Genomic DNA, 18530 nt, shown 5'->3' on the forward strand with positions numbered 1-18530 from the left:
GATTCAAGAAAATTTCGTTTTTAGTAAAAACAATTCCGTTAAACATTCCATTCATTTAGCTACCAATTCACGCGAGGTATCTTTTTCTGAAGATTCTAAACTAGTATCGTTTGACGTAACAAATTCATACACTAATGTACCAGTCGGCCACACACTGCAAATACTAGAGTGCAATTTACGTCACCATAAAAACTTTTGGATAAAGAGGTCAATGAGTTGATGATGCTGCTACGGATCGTTTTAAAACACAACTACTTTACATTTAATGGTAGATTTTACTTACAACCAGCAGGTTTGGCTATGGGAAGCCCCCTAGCTGGGATTTTATCAGAAATTTTTATTAAGTACTTAGAGTCTGAATTTTTTGCCAGTGACTGAGAGATTCTTAGGAGAATAAAATTTTACAAATGATATGTTGACGACATTCTAATAATCATGGTATGTTCTCAAAATGATGTAGACCATATTTTTTCGATTTTTAATCAGCTTCATCATAATATCAGTTTTACAATTGAGCGAGAATCCGATACTAGGTCCCTAACTTTTTTGGACCTCACTTTAACTGTGGTTAACAACCGCATTGAATTTAATATTTTTCGGGAAAACACGTTTTCCGACAATATTATACCTGCAGACTCGGCCCATCCGTACGCCCCTAAGATGGCCTTTTTTCATTCTAGTATTCATCGAGTTACAGCTGTCCCTCTTGCACCAGATTCTGTAGAAACTGAACTGGTCACACTTGAGAATATTGTTATAAATAATGCCTATAGGCTTCAGTTGCTAAGACAGATGTATAACAAGAAAATAAATAAAAATAATGTTACCTCTTCCATCCTAGGGGTGCGTTAGATGACAAACAGGTCTACACTGGATCGACATGTTGTTGGGTTCGGCACTGTTTTAGAAGATGACAGTATGCCCCTCCTGTCTCCTGCTGTCACCCATCCCCTCCGCGCTCTTTCAGGAAGGAATTGGTGCACTCCGTCTGTCTAGCGTTACCTAATGTGAAAGGGTGAGAACGTTTTTCTAAATGTTTGCGAACCGTTTAACTGAAGTGGGACGAGGGTACTAGCTCGGTAGCCACATGGTCGGATGAGGGAAATCACTTAAAAATCATACCCAGGCTGGCCGGCACTCCGGGCAGATTCGATCTAGGACTGTCTGGCCCCATTCAACCCTGGAAGCAGCGTGCTAAAGCCCACAGTTTCTCGGGAGTGTCATGTGAAGTACTTTTTTTTAAGTCATCGGTCTGCTGGCTAGTTTGATGCAATCCGCAACGAAATCGTCTCCCGTGCCAACCACTTAATCTCAGAGTAGCACTTGCAACCTCAGTTATTTGCTGGAAGTATTCCAATTTCTCGCATCCTCTACAGTTTTTGTCCTCTGCAGCTCCCACTAGTACTATGGAAGTCATTCCCTCATATCGCAACAGATGTCTTATCATCCTGTCCCTTCTCCATGTCAGTGTTTTCCACAAATTTCTCTCCTCTCCGATTCTGAGCAGAACTTTTCATTTCTTACCTTATCCGTTCACCTAATTTTCAACATTCTTCTGTAGCACCACATCTCAAATGCTTCGATTTTCTTCTGTTCCAGTTTTCTCACAGTCCATGTTTCACTACCATACAATGCTGTGTTCCAAACGTACATTTTCTGAATTTTCTTCTTCAAATTAAGGCCTATGTTTGATACTAGTAGACTTTTACCAGTGCCTGTCTGTTTTTGATGTCCTCCTTGCTCCGTCCGTCATTGGTTATTTTGCTTCCTAGATAGCAGAGTTTCTTAACTTCATCTACTTCGTGATCATTAATCCTGATGTTATGTTTCCCGCTGTTCTCATTTCTTCGATTTCCTCTCAATGCATATTTTGTACTCATTATACTGTTCATTCCTTTGATCATGTAATTCTTCTTCACTTTCACCCAGGATAGCAGTGTCATCAGCAAATAGTATCATTGATTCCCTTTCACCCTGAATATTAGTTCCACTGCTGAACCTTTCTCTTAGTTCTATCATTCCTTCTTCTATGTACAGATTGAACAGTGTGGGAGAACGATACTGTCTTACACCCATTTTATCTGAGAGCTTCGTTCTTGGCCGTCCAGTCTTATTATTACCTCTTGGCTCTTGTACATATTGTATATTACCCGTCTCTCCCTATAGATTACCCCTGTTTTGTTCAGAATTCCGAACATCTTGCGCCATTTTATATTGTCGAACGCTTTTTTGAGATCGACAAATCCTACGGATTTGATTTTTCTTTAGTCTTGCTTCCATTATCAATTACAACTTCAGAATCGCCTCTCTCGTGCCTTTACCTATCCTAAAAACCGAACTGACCGTCATCTAACACATTCTCAATTTTCCTTTCTTTATAACTCTTATAAAATTAGATACATTTGTTAAATGTTACATACACTGTTTTATTTCTAATTAGCTGAGTACCCGGCGTAACCTGGTATTTATTATTCAATTCTATTACTCCATCTCCTCCTGCCTTTCTCTCTGTCACGTCACAGGGCTCTCTTTTGAACTATGTGTGATACGATAATTTTGTAGGTACTTTCAGCAGCTTAGGTGGATACTGTCTCCGAAATGTCTTGCAAATAGAGTTAGTAGCAAAGAAGCAATAAATGTAAACGTCATGACTTCATGGCTGAGGTGACGATTTTGCTGGATGAACAGCGAAAATGTAGGAAACGAAGGCCTGTTTTCCTTTCGGCATTTTGTAGGGGTTGTCAGCAAAAAAACGTTTAGTGAATGTCTGAAATTATGTGGAAGTCACAAGCTCTCTCGTTCTCAAATACAGGAAGTGCACATAGTAGCTGTACATTAGGCAACGTGTACATTATGCAGCAAATAGTGTGAAAGTATGGAATAAACACAACGAAGATTTTTAAGCACTAAAGTCGTCACTATGAGTCTTATCACATAAGCACATATCAACCAAGAAAAGCTTTTTCGTAAATACTTATGATAAAGTTTATATATCAAAGGGTAAATAGGTTTTTCAAAGAGTAAATGCTTTTATCTAATTCGCGTAATATTCTGCAAATCAATAAGTATCTGTCTTCCCACTTTCTTAAGTAGCCTATTTTCTTCTTCGTGACTCAAGCTATCTTCTTACCAGATTTAATCGAAATCGGTTCAGCGGGTTCGTAATAATAGATTTAAATGTCGCTGCATGATGCTACAGTTTTTCGCGCATCTCAGTGTTTATGATGTCATATATCCTGAGCTATGTATCATACATACGTATAAGTTCTCAAGTATGTTCATTGATACTTATAAGCACTGTCTGCAATATGAGTCATACCTAATGCGAAAATGAACAGGAAAAGTTTTCCTTTGATTGGGGGGGGGGGGGGGGGAGGGGGGTTGAAAAAGTTTCGTGAAGGTTTCAAATTATGTGTAAACTTTGTTACTAGTCACTAAGCGCTCTCGTCCTCAAATTCTGGATGAATAAAATCTGGGCATTCACTTCTTTTTAACTCACTCCCACAGCGATTCTTTCCAAACAGTAGGCGATAACTGCACCAGTTTTGTCGAAAGCGGTCCACTGGTTTCAGAGTAGATGCGAAACGTACATACATTTTTGTAATACGTTTGAAAATTTTTTCCTTGTAATGCGATTTTAACTAAATATAGGCTACACGTTGCCCCCATGCTAAACTTACCACTGAAAGCCCCATTAAAATCCATATAGCAGCTTCGCAGATAGACAAACAGAAGAGAAAGTCTTGGTAAAACTTAAAATCACGGTTCGTATGCTCAATTTACCTGCGAAAACCCCGTAAAAGTTGGTCTAGCAGTTTTGGAGATAATCGTGTTTAGAGACGAACAGAAAAACACGACAGTTTTACAGATTTATTATTAGGGTAGAAGATACACTCAAGAGCCAAAGAAACTGGTATAGGCATGCGTATTGAATACAGAAATATATAAACAGACAGAATACAGTTCTGCTGTGGGCAACGACTATATAAGACAACAAGTGTCTGGCACAGTTGTTAGATCGGTTACTGCTGCTACAATTAGCTGGTTATCAAGATGAACGTTGTGATATAGTCGGCGCACGAACGATAGGACACAGCATCTCCGTGATAGCGATGAAGTGTGGGTTTTCCGTACGAACACTTCACGAGTGTACCGTAAGTATCAGGAATGCTGTAAAACATCAAATCTCCGACATCGCTGATGCCAGGAAAAGCAAGAACGGGACCAACGACAATTAAAGAGTATCGTTCAACGTAACAGAAGTGCATCCCTTACTCAAAATGCTGCAGATTTCAATGCTGGGCCGTCAAAAAGTCTCAGCGTGTAAACCATTCAACCAAATATCACTGATGTGGCCTCTCGAAGCCGAAGGCCCACTCGTGATGACTGCACGATACAAAACTTCACGCCTCGGCTCTGCCCGTCAACACCGACATAGGACTGTTGATGACTGGAAACATGTTGCCTGGTCGGTCGAGTCTCCTTTAAAATTGTATCAAGTGGATGGTCGTGTATAGGTACGGAGACAACCTCATGAACCTATGGATCATGCATGTCAGCGAGGAACTGTTCAAGCTGGTGGAGGCCCTGTAATGGTGTGAGGCTTGTGCAGTTGGAGTGATTACGGGACTCCTGATACGCCGAGCTACGACTCTGACCGGTGACACATACGTAAGAACGCTGAAGTCTGATCACCTGCATCCATTCATATCCATTGTGCATTCCGACGGACTTGGGCAATTCCAGCAGGACTACACGTCCAGAATTGCTACAGAGTGGCTCCAGGAGCACTCTTCTGAGTTTAAACACTTCCGCTGGCCACCAAACTCTCCAGACATAAACATTATTGAGAATATCTGGAAAGCCTTCCAACGTGCTGTTCAGAAAAGATCTCCAACCCCTCGTATTCTTACGGATTTACGGACAGTCCTACAGGAATGATGGCGTCAGTTCCCTCCAGCACTACTTCAGACATTAGTCGAGTCCATACCACGTCGTCTTGCGGCACTTCTGAGTGCTCGTGGGGGCCCTACACGATAATAAGCAGATAACGAATTTCTTTGGCACTTCAGTATATATGGTCTGGTTTAGTAAATAGATACCAGATTAAGCGGAAAAATCAAATCAGTGACAAATATGGACAAAATTGCGGAAATGTCTCACAAGTTTTATTCCGTTTTGTATCGTAAACAGTCACGTCTTTGGAGGTAATACGGGTGGGTTAAGCCCTAGCTGATTATCAAATTACGTTTTCTTACGAACATCTTCTCATAATCTGTTGGATACAGTAATTGCAACCTCGAGACCACGAGATAGAAAAAAGCTGCCAAGATGGCAGTTTCTATGGTGGAGAGTGCAGTTGTGCCGGCACTGAGAGTACGGGTGCTGTTGCAGAGGAGCAGCTGCCACTGTTTCTGCGGACAGCCGACGGCGACCTGGAGAAGGCAAAGGAGGGCGTCGACCTGTACTACACGGTGCGCACCCACGCCCCAGAGGCGTTCTCCAACAGGGACCCCCTGATGCCCGAGATAGACAACGTCGCTGCACTCTTGTAAGTATGTACGGCACACAAGATCCGGATTTATCACTTGTTGCATTCAGTTACGTATTAGGTGTTCTTAATGACGAATACGATAATAGCCTCGCTATTCTTTCTGGTAATTGCTTACTAAACTTTTCGTAAAATGTCTTCCCATCACCTTTCCATCGTCCACTTTAACTCAGGTGTTGGTTTCATTTTTTTCAGTTAATAAACGTAAACATGGTCAGTAGTAGGCTGTAATGCGACGTTTACTTAAATCGTGCTATTAGCTAAGCGTCATTGTCAAGCACATTTGTAACATCTGTATTTCGTGTTACAAATGTACTTAACACTGTCGCTCCGTTGAAATTAGCTAATAGCACGATTAAATAAACGTCGCATTGTAGCCTACTATGGACCATACTCACGTTTATTAAGTATCTGGAGGATGTGCACCCCACAAATACATTTTTTCTTTTAGTTCTTAGGACCACCAATATTGTATAATACTTATGCTGCGGGTCTCGCAGACGATCGTGTCTGCTTCATATACATCAACTTCTTCAAGACTTTCCCTGACAGCAGCGTCGTCTGTAATGTCCGACCTGATTAAAAAGATTATCATCCCACCAGAGGGTAAATTTATGTCATTAGCCGTGTAGATGAAACAATTAGTACTCTAAGAAACATATTTTGTAATACAGGAAACTTAGTGAAGTATAAATTGTCGAACCTCCTGAACTTTTTACTAGTGATCTTATCCTACTACTATTTGAGTTTTAAAGAAAAACACCTCAAGCAAAATAAGCTATTAGCCTAGGACTGTAGTCTGGCGGCAGCATTAGCTAATATTTCCTGGATCACATAGAAAAATCCTCTTGTAAGGTAGTCAATGCTAACTGATCAGTCAAGGTGTTATAAGCGCTTTATAAATGGCTATTTTGTTCATCGGAACAAAAGAGGAGGTATCCACACTTCATCAGAAATACAATGAACTGTACAAAACTAGAAAACGTACCACTGAATATGAAAATGAAAACAGTATAATCTTTTTAGATCTTTCAGTCTGTAATGCATTTAATTTTTTCCGGAAACCGACCACATGCGACGAGATAATCGACAATACCTCACGTCCTCATGCTATGGTAGACAGAGTAATCCGCTTAGCACTATCTGACAAGAACACGTAAATATAACCCAATACGTCGAGGCACATAGCCATGCTAGAGGGACTGAGTGCTGGATGAATAAATTAAATCTGTAGACGTTGGAAAAATGAGAACTAAATGTAGGACAGAAATAACGATAGTAAAGAAAGCGAAAAAGTAGAAAACATTGTTTGCGGTCTTACCATGTATCGGGCAAATGTCCGAGAAGATGAGTCACAGGAGCAAAAATTGATTTCCGGACTGACAATAGAATCTGACACCGGACACACATAAAATGCGGTGAAACCACTGCGGTAATTATTACATTGGATAAACCAGCAGAAAAATACTTACACGATACAAAGAACTTTGTAACACTGGCAAAAGTAGTCCGTTGACATTTGCTACGCGTCTAAGAGAAGAAAAGCGTATAATGCAGAAAACTGAAAACTGTGTTATTATTTTACGGTCCGCAGCTCATAGTCGTGCGGTAGCGTTCTCGCTTCCCGCGCCCGGGTTTCCGGGTTCGATTCCCGGCGGGGTCAGGGATTTTCTCTGCCTCGTGATGACTGTGTGTTGTGTGCTGTCCTTAGGTTAGTTAGGTTTAAGTAGTTCTAAGTTCTAGGGGACTGATGACCATAGATGTTAAGTCCCATAGTGCTCAGAGCCATCTGAACCGTTTATTATTTTACATAAGGCATTTGGCGTTTTATTTTTTGTGTTCCTTGGATGTTGCCTGTAACTGCCACTCCGAACATCTACCTCATGAAGGAACTGGAAACCTTTTCTCATTATCCTACACAACCAAATTTTGTTATGAACGAAAAAACTGAACTGAAAAAAAAGAACGTATGGAAAATTTTGAACGATACTGTCCGAAACAAGTGACTTTACAATAACAAAAACAGTGATTGGCACACGGAAAATAGGTCGTCTACAAAAACGTTCGCGGATAGTTCTCTGCTGACAGTTATGTCCAGTTTCGATAAATGAGACCCAGCTGGTTGAAACAAAGTCTATTGCATTTGGATATTAGCGACATTTTACGCTAACGTTTGTTCATGAATATTTGGTGTTTTGTTTTTGTGCTTCTTGGATGGTTGTCTATAACTTGGCTCTCCAGACATCTACCTCATGAAAAAGTGGAAATCTTTTCACATTATGCTAAAGAACCAAATTCTGTTTTGAACGAACAAATTTAAATCTAACTGTAAAAGAAAAGGAAAAACAGACTATTTCAAAAATTGTGTACAACACTGACCGAAATAGGTGCCTTTCAAATAACAAAAACAGTGATTGGCACACGGAAAATATTCTGTACAAAAAGGATCGCGGATAGTTATTTGGCGACAAGTATATCCAGTTTCGACAAATGAGCGCCAGCTGACGAATGTAAGTCTACTGCATGTAGATATCAGCAATGTTTGAAGCTAACGTTTGTTCATGAATCGTTGCCGTTTATTTTTTGTCTTCCTTGGATGACCGTCTATAGTTGCCACTCCAGACATCTATATCTGCATGACTAAACATCATTTATAAATGTCGTATTTTTGGAAGTGTGATCTTTCATGTGTGTATGCTGCTCTTACTGTTAACAAACGCTGTAAGTATTGCTTGCGTTTTTACTACAATTTTGAAACATCGCTTTCACCTTTTTACTTTCATGTATCCATGATATAAGTACAACAGGTGCTAGAGCGAAACCGGCTGCACACTAATGAATAAATTAAACAGCATATTAGCGTGTTATATGATACCATTTCTAGAAATATGTTAAAGTAGCTTAAAGTCTAGTGTTCAATTACTTAAGATACCTACGATATAACGATATAATATACCTACGGTATAACGTTCGCCTTTCTTACGACATCTGCGTGTTCGTCACTCCTTTCAGTGCAATAATTTACTTGGATGTAATTTCAAAATTCTTTGTCACCAGGACCACGTTTTTCGAAGCGCTTTGTCACATTTGCACTCCTTTCTTCTTTGTCCCAGCCCTCACACAGGGATCGAATAATACCGTCTTTCGTAACGTATCAATCACTCTTGTATACAGTCCTCCAGTAAGCAAAGAAACAAAAAATTCTTATTATGATTTCAGCAGAAAAGTATCCTCAGGATTTCACACTGAGTAAGAGTCGCCATTGTTATCGAAAACGATTTTTCGTGAAGAAGCGTTTCTGAATAAAGGACCTGAAAAGGATCGTCTGTCTTCTTGGATTCTACAAAACTCATATTTGCATTTGGTACGTTAGCATGTGATGCCTTGTTATATTTTAGTTACCTCTTTTTCGTTTTGCTGTTGAACGGCATTTCCGGAACCCTTCTTATCAAGTTTATGTTAAACTTGAACTTCTAGTTTTATTATTATCGTAGCATTTGCACACATACATGCTACGTTGTAAGTTTGTTGTTAAAGTTTCTAAAACATTTTTTGTCAAGTGTTTAATATCTTGACAACAGCCATGTACCCAGGAGTTTTAGAATTTAGCAGTCGGGAAGTAATACAAACTCATAATTTTGAGAACATGTCATGTCCACAATACCCAGTGCTTGCAGTGAAACGAGTTCTATGCCTCTCACTGAGCTGCTGATACATCTCGCTGTCTATATGGAGTCAGGACAGGGTATCCCACGGATAGGAGAGCGTGAATTCAGCTGCCAGTACGATAGTCCATGTGGAGTCGTAGGTGTCAGACCGGGCTATAGTGCATGGAACCTGAGGGCGTGGAAATAGCACGGAGCTTTGATCGTTGTCTTCCAGTTACTTCCAGTTGTGTGGCAATACCGATGATTTAGAGTTCCCCTTTCACAGAGAAGATAATTATGAAGCACAGATATACAAATACAGGTTTACAAATGTAGATTTGTAACAAAAACGGCCGAAATTAAGATCATAAAGACTAAAATGAAAATTGATTGGTGACTCCATGTTGTCTTGTGCACTACGACCAGATAACAGGTATACTTGAAAAAAGAGACAGCATTGGCCGTATATTTTTTACTATTGCAATAGTAAAAAATATACGACCAATGCTGTCTCTTTTTTCAAGTAAAATGAAAATATTCTTCAGACAATAATAACGCACTCTTACGTTCTTGGACAGTGGTGGCTGTGTATTTGTTGTAAGTAACTCGCAGAACGGCGAACGCAGCATATTGCAAGTACAACGTTTTGTATGGTTCTGTAGGAAGTCTCACAATTCGTTAATGACAGTGCCATATCAATCCGTCATTTTGAAAGTTTATTATATACTGGTGTCCATCTTTCAGGTCAACGCTCCATCGTTTACACTTTATGATGAAGAGGTAGAATGCCTCGACAAAGAATTACACAAAATGTTAATGACAGCAGATACCATTAGAAGATAACAATGGGGATTTTCGCTTTAAAATTAAAGAGTAATTCACCGCTGGAAAACGGGTTGCGTCAGCAAATTAACAGAGCGCATATATTTTATCAAACAACAAAGAAGTCTTATAGCATAAGATGATCTTAAACAACTTTAAAATTTCAAGTAGCCTTAGAATTAACGCAGAGAGAAAAGTTGAGAGAAAGCTTGAAATAAACACACTCAACCGACAGCGCATAAGAAATACAAATTATAGCAATTTGTTCAACAAAATGGTTCAAATGGCTCTGATCACTATGTGACTTACCTTCTGAGGTCATCAGTCCCCTAGAACTTAGGACTACTTAAACCTAACTAACCTAAGGACATCAAACACATCCACGCCCGAGGCAGGATTCGAACCTGCGACCGTAGCAGTCGTGCGGTTCCAGACTGTAGCGCCTAGAACCGATCGGTCACTCCGGTCGGTTTGTTCAACAATGTGACATCAAATTAAGCGACAAGTTCAATGTTTTAAAATGAAAATAGAAGAAGGTTATTTAACATAGGCACTTAGAGGAACATTCGAAGCTGCTGCAGATATGAAGAACGCAAATGGACAGAAAATCTCAAACTGTTCAAAGTAGCTATTGAGGATAGATTTGAGGTAAATGGTAAGGGCAACATGATATAACTTGCTCAACTAAACAGAATTACTTCCGAACAAGTCTTGAAGGCCCAACGGTACCGATAGACCGCCGTGTCATCCTCACCCCACGAGCGCCACTGGACATGTGGTCAGAACACCGTCGCCCGACCGTTGGCAGTTTCGTGACCGGAGCCGCTACTTCCCAGTCAAATAGCTCCTCAATTGGCCCTCAAGGGTTGAGTGCAACCCGCTTGCCAACAGCGCTCGGCAGACCGAATGGTCACCCATTCCAAGCGCTTGACGTCGGTGATCTGACAGGAACCTGTGTTACCACTGCGGTAAGGCCATTGGCTCAGCTACATAAATCTATTCGAAATCTGTCCGAGTGGATGTGAAAAGTACAATGAAAATATGACAACAGAAACAGCTGAAAATAGCTCTGGGGAAGAGATTATACAAACATTAGAATATTTATTTCCAAGAACTTAATGAGAAGCACAGGTAGTTAATAATAGATAAATTGAAATTTTCGAAGTAATGCCAGATTAAAATAAAGTCGTTCAGGGTGTGAAGACGGAAAAGATTGTGGAGCCAATGGCACTGCAATGTACTCCATTAAAGCTAGAGGAAAAGTAACACAAAAGGACCTATCTCCACTGACACATCGAAGCAAAATTGAACAAATCAACTATTAACTCTCGGAAAAAGCTGACGAATTTTCTATTTAGTGATGTCGAACCCATTTACTGGATAGACATTATAACAAACAGAATAATACAAATAGCCTTAAGTTCTTTTAATAAACCGAGTTCAGTCTCCTGTGGTTCTGATACGGATATCTCGCCTTCAAAGCATTTTAACAACGTCGAGCTATGGCAGTGAGATGTGCACAGTCATTTAGCTGATGATAATGATACGCATAAAGATTATCGAGAAGTGGTAGGAGTGAACTCATAGGAGAGATTCGCCGTTTTAACTGCATTCGAATTTTTTAATGAGAAGCGCAAACATATTACTCATGTCAGTGACTGGACATTTTCTTCACATTAAACCAGCCATGATTCCAAGGGAAGACCAAAGCTAACGAAATGTAACAGTTTCTCCTACATTCTAACAAACATTATAAACTGGAGCTGACATTTTGCTTGGCTAAATACCTCAAACATTTAGATTTATAAGTTCAGGTACTTTTAATACTAGTATGTATTACATTCCTATAGGCTACTTGTCATTCAAATAGACGCCAAGAGAAGTACAGGGGAAAAAACTGATGTTTTTCATTAAAAAATCTGTTGTTTCTTAATATTTAGATAGGTAGTAAAGTTACTATTAGTAATCATACAGCAAAGTACTAGCCCCTTACCTACTATCTCTTAATACACCTCTCATTTTAATAAAATGTTAAGTTTGTATAAATGCCATGAGACGTGATTATTCGATGTTACCGTGCCAGAGCACTCATTTACTGTGGACAGTCTTTGCGACACAGCTCACTTTACCACAAAAAGTCGACAGAAACGACGGTTCTGAATAAGTATAACTCTGAAAGTAAAATAATAAAATATCTGCGTCTTTAGTATGTAGAGTTTAACCGACGAGAAAATACTTAAATACTTGATTATACTTTGGTTAAGCCAGCATTCTGAGATTTGCAGGGGGGACAGACATAAACAGTCTATATTATCACCGCGAGAAATAAAGTAGGTAGTTATTACTTTATTTTATTTTCTTAGATTAGTGTCTGCAGTCCTGGTACAAAACGAAATAGCCCCCGACAGCACCGTAGCACGCCACAACGGGAGCCAACAAAACGGCGCAGCCCATTGATATAGTGCAGTGATTCTTTTTGGCCAGCAGAGGATTTTTTTCAGCTCTTTCAGACCAATCCAGACGGCTAAAGTACTCAATACATACTTTTTCGAGGTGATAATTAAAACTCTAGGACAAGCCCTCCACAATGTACTTACGGTGTGTGTCAGTTACCCCGTAGTGCAGATTAATAGGCTGTAAGCAAACTGTAATAAGGCATCTGACAAACCGAAAATGCGACTTGTATGCTCGACTTTTCTAGCAATGACCCGTCCCGCAGATCGCGAAGAAAACAAAACCATCCGTCTTGGCCGCTTGGAAGGACCGAGATCCCAGTGCCACGTCCCTTTCGCTGCTTTGGCACGCTCAGCCGAGGGCTAACAAAACCGCGCTTTATCCATGTGTAACACGCGCCCCGCCCGCCGTCCACTCTCTGCGGTCGTAAACAGGCCGCTCTTTACACGCGGCCACAGAGCAAATCGCCCGTCCGCGCCGCTCCATATGCGGCCTGGCAGCTGTTCAACGCTGAATATTTAACTTCTTGTGCTACGTAAATCCCATTTTGTCCTCTCCCGTTTCGCAAGTTTTTGTCGACCGTAAAGTTTCTTACTTGGAACGACGTCTGCCGCGAGGAAAGGGTGCTGCGCGGTCTGTGAGCCAGTAGGTCTCATAAAACCGTTTCGCTGTCGCTGACTGGGGATGCTTTTTTAACAGTCAGCGCCACTTTTTAGAGAGCATTACCACTTCAGGTTTGGCATCGCGTTCCACTTGGGAGGGAATAAAATGCTTAAGGAACATCTCAGCATTTCTCCGGTAGCAGTGATAGAAATCAAAGCTGTCTCAAAGACAATGTTTCTTACCGAACCGTCAAAAATTTCAGAATCCATCTTGCGATCTTCGGAACGATGAAACGTGTTATAAATAGTAGTGCTATCGAAATTTGTGTTGCCGGCCGCGGTGGCCGTGCGGTTCTAGGCGCTGCAGTCCGGGACCGCGGGACTGCTACGGTCGCAGGTTCGAATCCTGCCTCGGGCATGGATGTGTGTGATGTCCTTAGGTTAGTTAGGTTTAAGTAGTTCTAAGTTCTAGGGGACTGATGACCTAAGATGTTAAGTCCCATAGTGCTCAGAGCCATTTGAACCATTTTGAAATTTGTGTTGCAGCGAAGGAGAAGGAGGGAAAAGGGGAGGAGGGTGTCAAACCTGGATTATTAGCAGAGAACTATCTTGCAACTTGACCCGCCAGGTTAGCCGAGAGCGCTAATGCGCTGCTTCCTGGACTCGGATAGGCGCACCGGCCCCCGGATCGAATCCGCCCGGCGGATTACCGTCGTAGGTCGGTGTGCTGGCCAGCCTGGATGTGGTTTTTAGGCGGTTTTCCACATCCCGCTCGGTGAATACCGGGCTGGTCCCCACGTTCCGCCTCAGTTACACGACTCGCAGACATCTGAACACTCTCACACTATTCCATTACTTACACTCGACGCAGACAGTAGCGGTACACTAATTCTGTCCTGGGGGGTACGGGGTGGCGGCAGGAAGGACGTCCGGCCACCCCTTTCCACTAACCTTGCCAAATCCATTCCTAACAATGCCGACCCTGCGTCAGCGCCGGACATGGCACCAGTAAAAGAAAGAAAGACCGAACTATCTTGCAACTTGAGTCATCCCTTCCAGACTCACATTGTTAAGGACAATGCCCGTGTAACGTAAGAACCATGGTGCAGACTCGGTCAGATTCACAGCTATATCTCTTCAGGAAACTGAATCCTCAAAGCTACTTGAAGTATTCAAATTATTGAACCTTACTGACAAAAGCCATGTAGTGCCCTAATCTAACAAGTGTATCTCCTCAAACAGAATGGCAACACGCAGTATCTGATTATTCTGTTAACGCTTTGTCACTGTATTAACTACTTCGCCGTCTCAGTCATGTGGGCGTATGTTGGTTCTCATATTAACAAGCCAGTCGACATATAACTCTAGATTTAAGACTATAAGTTATTCAGAGTTCGAATCTGTTTCTTTTTTGCCCAAAAGAACGAAACAATCGAACATTCCCTGTAGAATCTGTAGAGCAACTGCAGCCAAATGGCCTGCAGCTGTGGCCGAGCGGCTGTAGGCGCTTCAGTCCGGAACCGCGCTTCTCCTACGGTCGCAGGTTCGAATTCTGCCGCGGGCATGGATGTGTGTGTTGCCTTAGATTAGTTGGGTTTAAGTAGATCAAACACAAGGGGACTGATGACCTCAGATGTTAAGTCCCATAATGCTTAGGGCCATTTGAACCATTTGCAACCAAATTTTCTCAGTACATCAATTTGAACGAAGTTCTTAAAAGACATTGAATAATGTTACCACAACAACAGCTATTCAGAGAATAACAGAGAATATTTAAATGCTCTTTGCTATGTTAGGCACCACAAAATCGAAATTATATGACGCTTCAACTATAACATGATCTTCTTGTCTAAGAATGACATCACCCGGTACGTTTCACTTCTGATAAAGACGACTCAGACTCTTGTCGAAACACCGGATTTCAGTTGAGATTTAATGAGGCTATTGTGCTCTCAGGAGGGCGAATGTTGCCAGATTACTTTTATCACCGTCGTACGGGCCAGCACTGGCGCGACGGTATGCATTACCATTGAATACGCTTTCAACAAAGCAACGGAACACTACCTGGTGCCTATTTTGCACTCACCTACCTCAATACAGAGTATTTTGCATTGTTGTTGCTGTGGCCCTCCTCTGGCTGTATTCTACAGATCTCTCGACCACTGAAAACATTCCAACATGGATTCTCCCTCATTTCTCGCACTTTCCCTTATTCACCAGCTACCCTGCCATAGCGATGAACCAACGTGGTATGACGCACCTACATCTGTCATCCAAGCGCAGTTCCATTCGATGCACAACCAGGATGGAGGTCTCGTTGCTGCTTGTACTGAATTTTGCACCACTTATATCACCAAATCACCTACAAAATTAATGTACTCTCCTTATCACAATGGATATGGACAATTAGTAACAGTTTGTTGTTTGCTATCCTTCCCAGTGTTGCTGTTGTAGTGGTCAGCAGTGTAGTATGAAAGCGACCAGGCCAAATATCTCACGAAATAAGCGTCAAACTAAAAAATACAAAGAACGAAACTTGTCTAGCTTGAAGAGGGAAACCAGATGGCGCTATGGTTGGCCCGCTAGATGGCGCTGCCATATGTCAAACGGATATCAACTGCGTTTTTTTAAATGGGAACCCCAATTTCTTGTTACATATTCATGTAGTACGTAATGAAATATGAATGTTTTTGTTGGACCACTGTTTTCGCTTTGTGATAGATGGCGCTGTAATAGTCACAAACATACGGCTCACAATTTTAGACGAACAATTGGTAACAGGTAGGTTTTTTAAATTAAAATAGAGGACGTACGTACGTTTGAACATTTTATTTCGGTTGTTCCAATGTGATACATGTACCTTTATAAACTTATCATTTCTGAGAACGCATGCTGTTGCAGCGTGGTAACCTGCAAATACCACATTAATGCAATAAATGCTCCAAATGATGTCCGTGAACCTCTATACATTTGGCAATGCGTGTAACGACATTCCTTTCAACAGCGAGTAGTTCGCCTTCCGTAATTTCGCACATGCATTGACAATGCGCTGACGCATGTTGTCAGGCGTTGTCGGTGGATCACGATAGCAAATATCCTTCAACTTTCCCCACAGAAAGAAATCCGGGGACGTCAGATCCGGTGAACGTGCGGGCGGTGGTATGGTGCTTCGACGACCAATCCACCTGTCATGAAATATGCTATTCAATACCGCTTCAATCGCACGCGAGCTGTGTGTCCGACATCCATCATGTTGGAAGTTCATCGCCATTCTGTCATGTAGTGAAACATCTTGTCGTAACATTGGTAGAACATTACGTAGGAAATCCGCTTACATTGAACCATTTAGATTGCCATCGATAAAATGGGGGCCAATTATCCTTCCTCCCATACTGCCGCACCATACATTAATCCGCCAAGATAGCTGATGTTCCACTTGTCGCAGACATCGTGGATTTTCCGTTGCCCAGTAGTGCATATTATGCCGGTTTACGTTACCACTGTTGGTGAATGACGCTTCGTTGCTAAATGGAACGCGTGCAAAAAATCTGTCATCGTCCCGTAATTTCTCTTGCGCCCAGTGGCAGTACTGTACACGACGTTCAGAGTCGTCGCCATGCAATTCCTGGTGCATAGAAATATGGTACGGGTGCAATCAATGTTGATGTAGCATTCTCAACACCGACGTTTTTGAGATTCCCGATTCTCGCGCAATTTGTCTGCTACTGATGTGCGGATTAGCCGCGACAGCAGCTGAAACACCTTCTTGGGCATCATCATTTGTTGCAGGTCGTGGTTGACGTTTCACATGTGGCTGAACACTTCCTGTTTCCTTAAATAACGTAACTATCCGGCGAACGGTACGGTCACTTGGATGATGTCGTCCAGGATACCGAGCAGCATACATAGCACACGCCCGTTGGGCATTTTGATCACAATAGCCATACATCAACACGATATCGACCTTTTCCGCAATTGGTAAACGGTCCATTTTAACACGGGTAATGTATCATGAAGCAAATACCGTCCGCACTGGCGGAATGTTAAGTGATACCACGTTTGTGACTATTACAGCGCCATCTATCACAAAGCGAAAAAAGTGGTCCAACTAAAACATTCATATTTCCTTACGTACTACACGAATATGTAATAAAAATTGGGGTTCCTATTTAAAAAAAAAAAACGCAGTTGATATCCGTTTGACCTATGGCAGCGCTATCTAGCGGGCCAACCATAGCGCCATCTGGTTTCTTCCTTTAAGCTAGACAAGTTTCGCGCTTTGTAGTTTTTCCGTTTGACGCTTATTTCGTGAGTTATTTGGCCCGGTCACTATCAATGGACCACCCTATATACCTTTAGCGATCACTGCGATTTCAGTAATGACGCCTGCCTGAATCCCAGACAAGCGTAGGACTGCAAGTTGCTATTATTAAATATTACAACTCGCCCCCTATTTTCTTGTTTGTAATACCGTAGCCTTGTTGGAAAGCTGGCTGCTTGCCGTGGAATCACAACAGTAGACGAACACTCGTAAGGTAAAGTTGTGGTATAAAGTACCATCAACAAAGAGGTCCCTAGACATAGAAGACATGACCGATTGCAGAAGGAATTCGGTTGTATTCTTTCCCAAGCAACCATTGTAATGTTGTTGCTTTTATTTATTCTGAAAGCGGTGTTGATATTCAAGACCATAAAAGTGGGTTAAAAGCTGTGAGTTATCTGAGGAAGTTAACCTTGCATTACTGAGCAACTGTTTCACCAGGTATCCAGTCTAGCTTACCAAATTCCCAACCAGACTAACATTAATTATAATCTTTTAATAGTCATACGACAACCGGTGATATATATATATATATATATATATATATATATATATTATATACCAATACTTCGGACACTGTTCAAAATGTCATACACTGTTTTTGGTACCACTTAAACTATTTCTATTTTTCTAAGACTCGCTCTCTAAACACTTACATGAGTGACATTATAGCCATTTTAGAAGTTCTCTGTTTCTGTTAAATACTATATTTTGTACATAACATCGGGAGTTAGAATTTATGAGTATTATTCAAAGTAGTAAAATAATTGCCGCTGTACATTGTACCACATCTGAAATACAGCATAAACAAGAGAATTTAAATAAAATGAAATAAATCAGTTTATATTTGGAAATTTATTTTATTTTAACATTGATAATTGAAATTTCAGCATATTAAACTTGATTCATAACTAAACTGGTGCCTTATTTAGGATTGTGAAAATGTGAGTTTGTAATCTTACGGAACACATCAAATATGGACCCAAGATTGGGAGACTGCATACAACACTGCATTCATAAAATAACACACAAACAACGTTGAAACATATGCAAGAGGAAATTAACCACAACCAACCGATTCCATTTTCACCCAAAGAAGTTACGTTCGCAGTGCAATCCTGTCCGTCATGTAA

The 18530-nt window shown here is 41.2% G+C and overlaps 1 protein-coding gene across 1 annotated transcript in view; it reads left to right on the forward strand.

The window, feature by feature from the left end:
* The window catches only part of LOC124798435 (alpha-tocopherol transfer protein-like), a 106673-nt gene that overhangs the window by 33846 nt on the left and 54297 nt on the right, over positions 1–18530 (forward strand). The window contains exon 3 of the mRNA XM_047261844.1: positions 5395–5551. Within this exon, the coding sequence (XP_047117800.1) occupies positions 5395–5551 (157 nt within the window). The remainder of the gene's footprint in view (positions 1–5394; positions 5552–18530) is intronic.

Source organism: Schistocerca piceifrons, chromosome 5, assembly GCF_021461385.2.
Source record: "Schistocerca piceifrons isolate TAMUIC-IGC-003096 chromosome 5, iqSchPice1.1, whole genome shotgun sequence".
NCBI lineage: Eukaryota > Metazoa > Arthropoda > Insecta > Orthoptera > Acrididae > Schistocerca > Schistocerca piceifrons.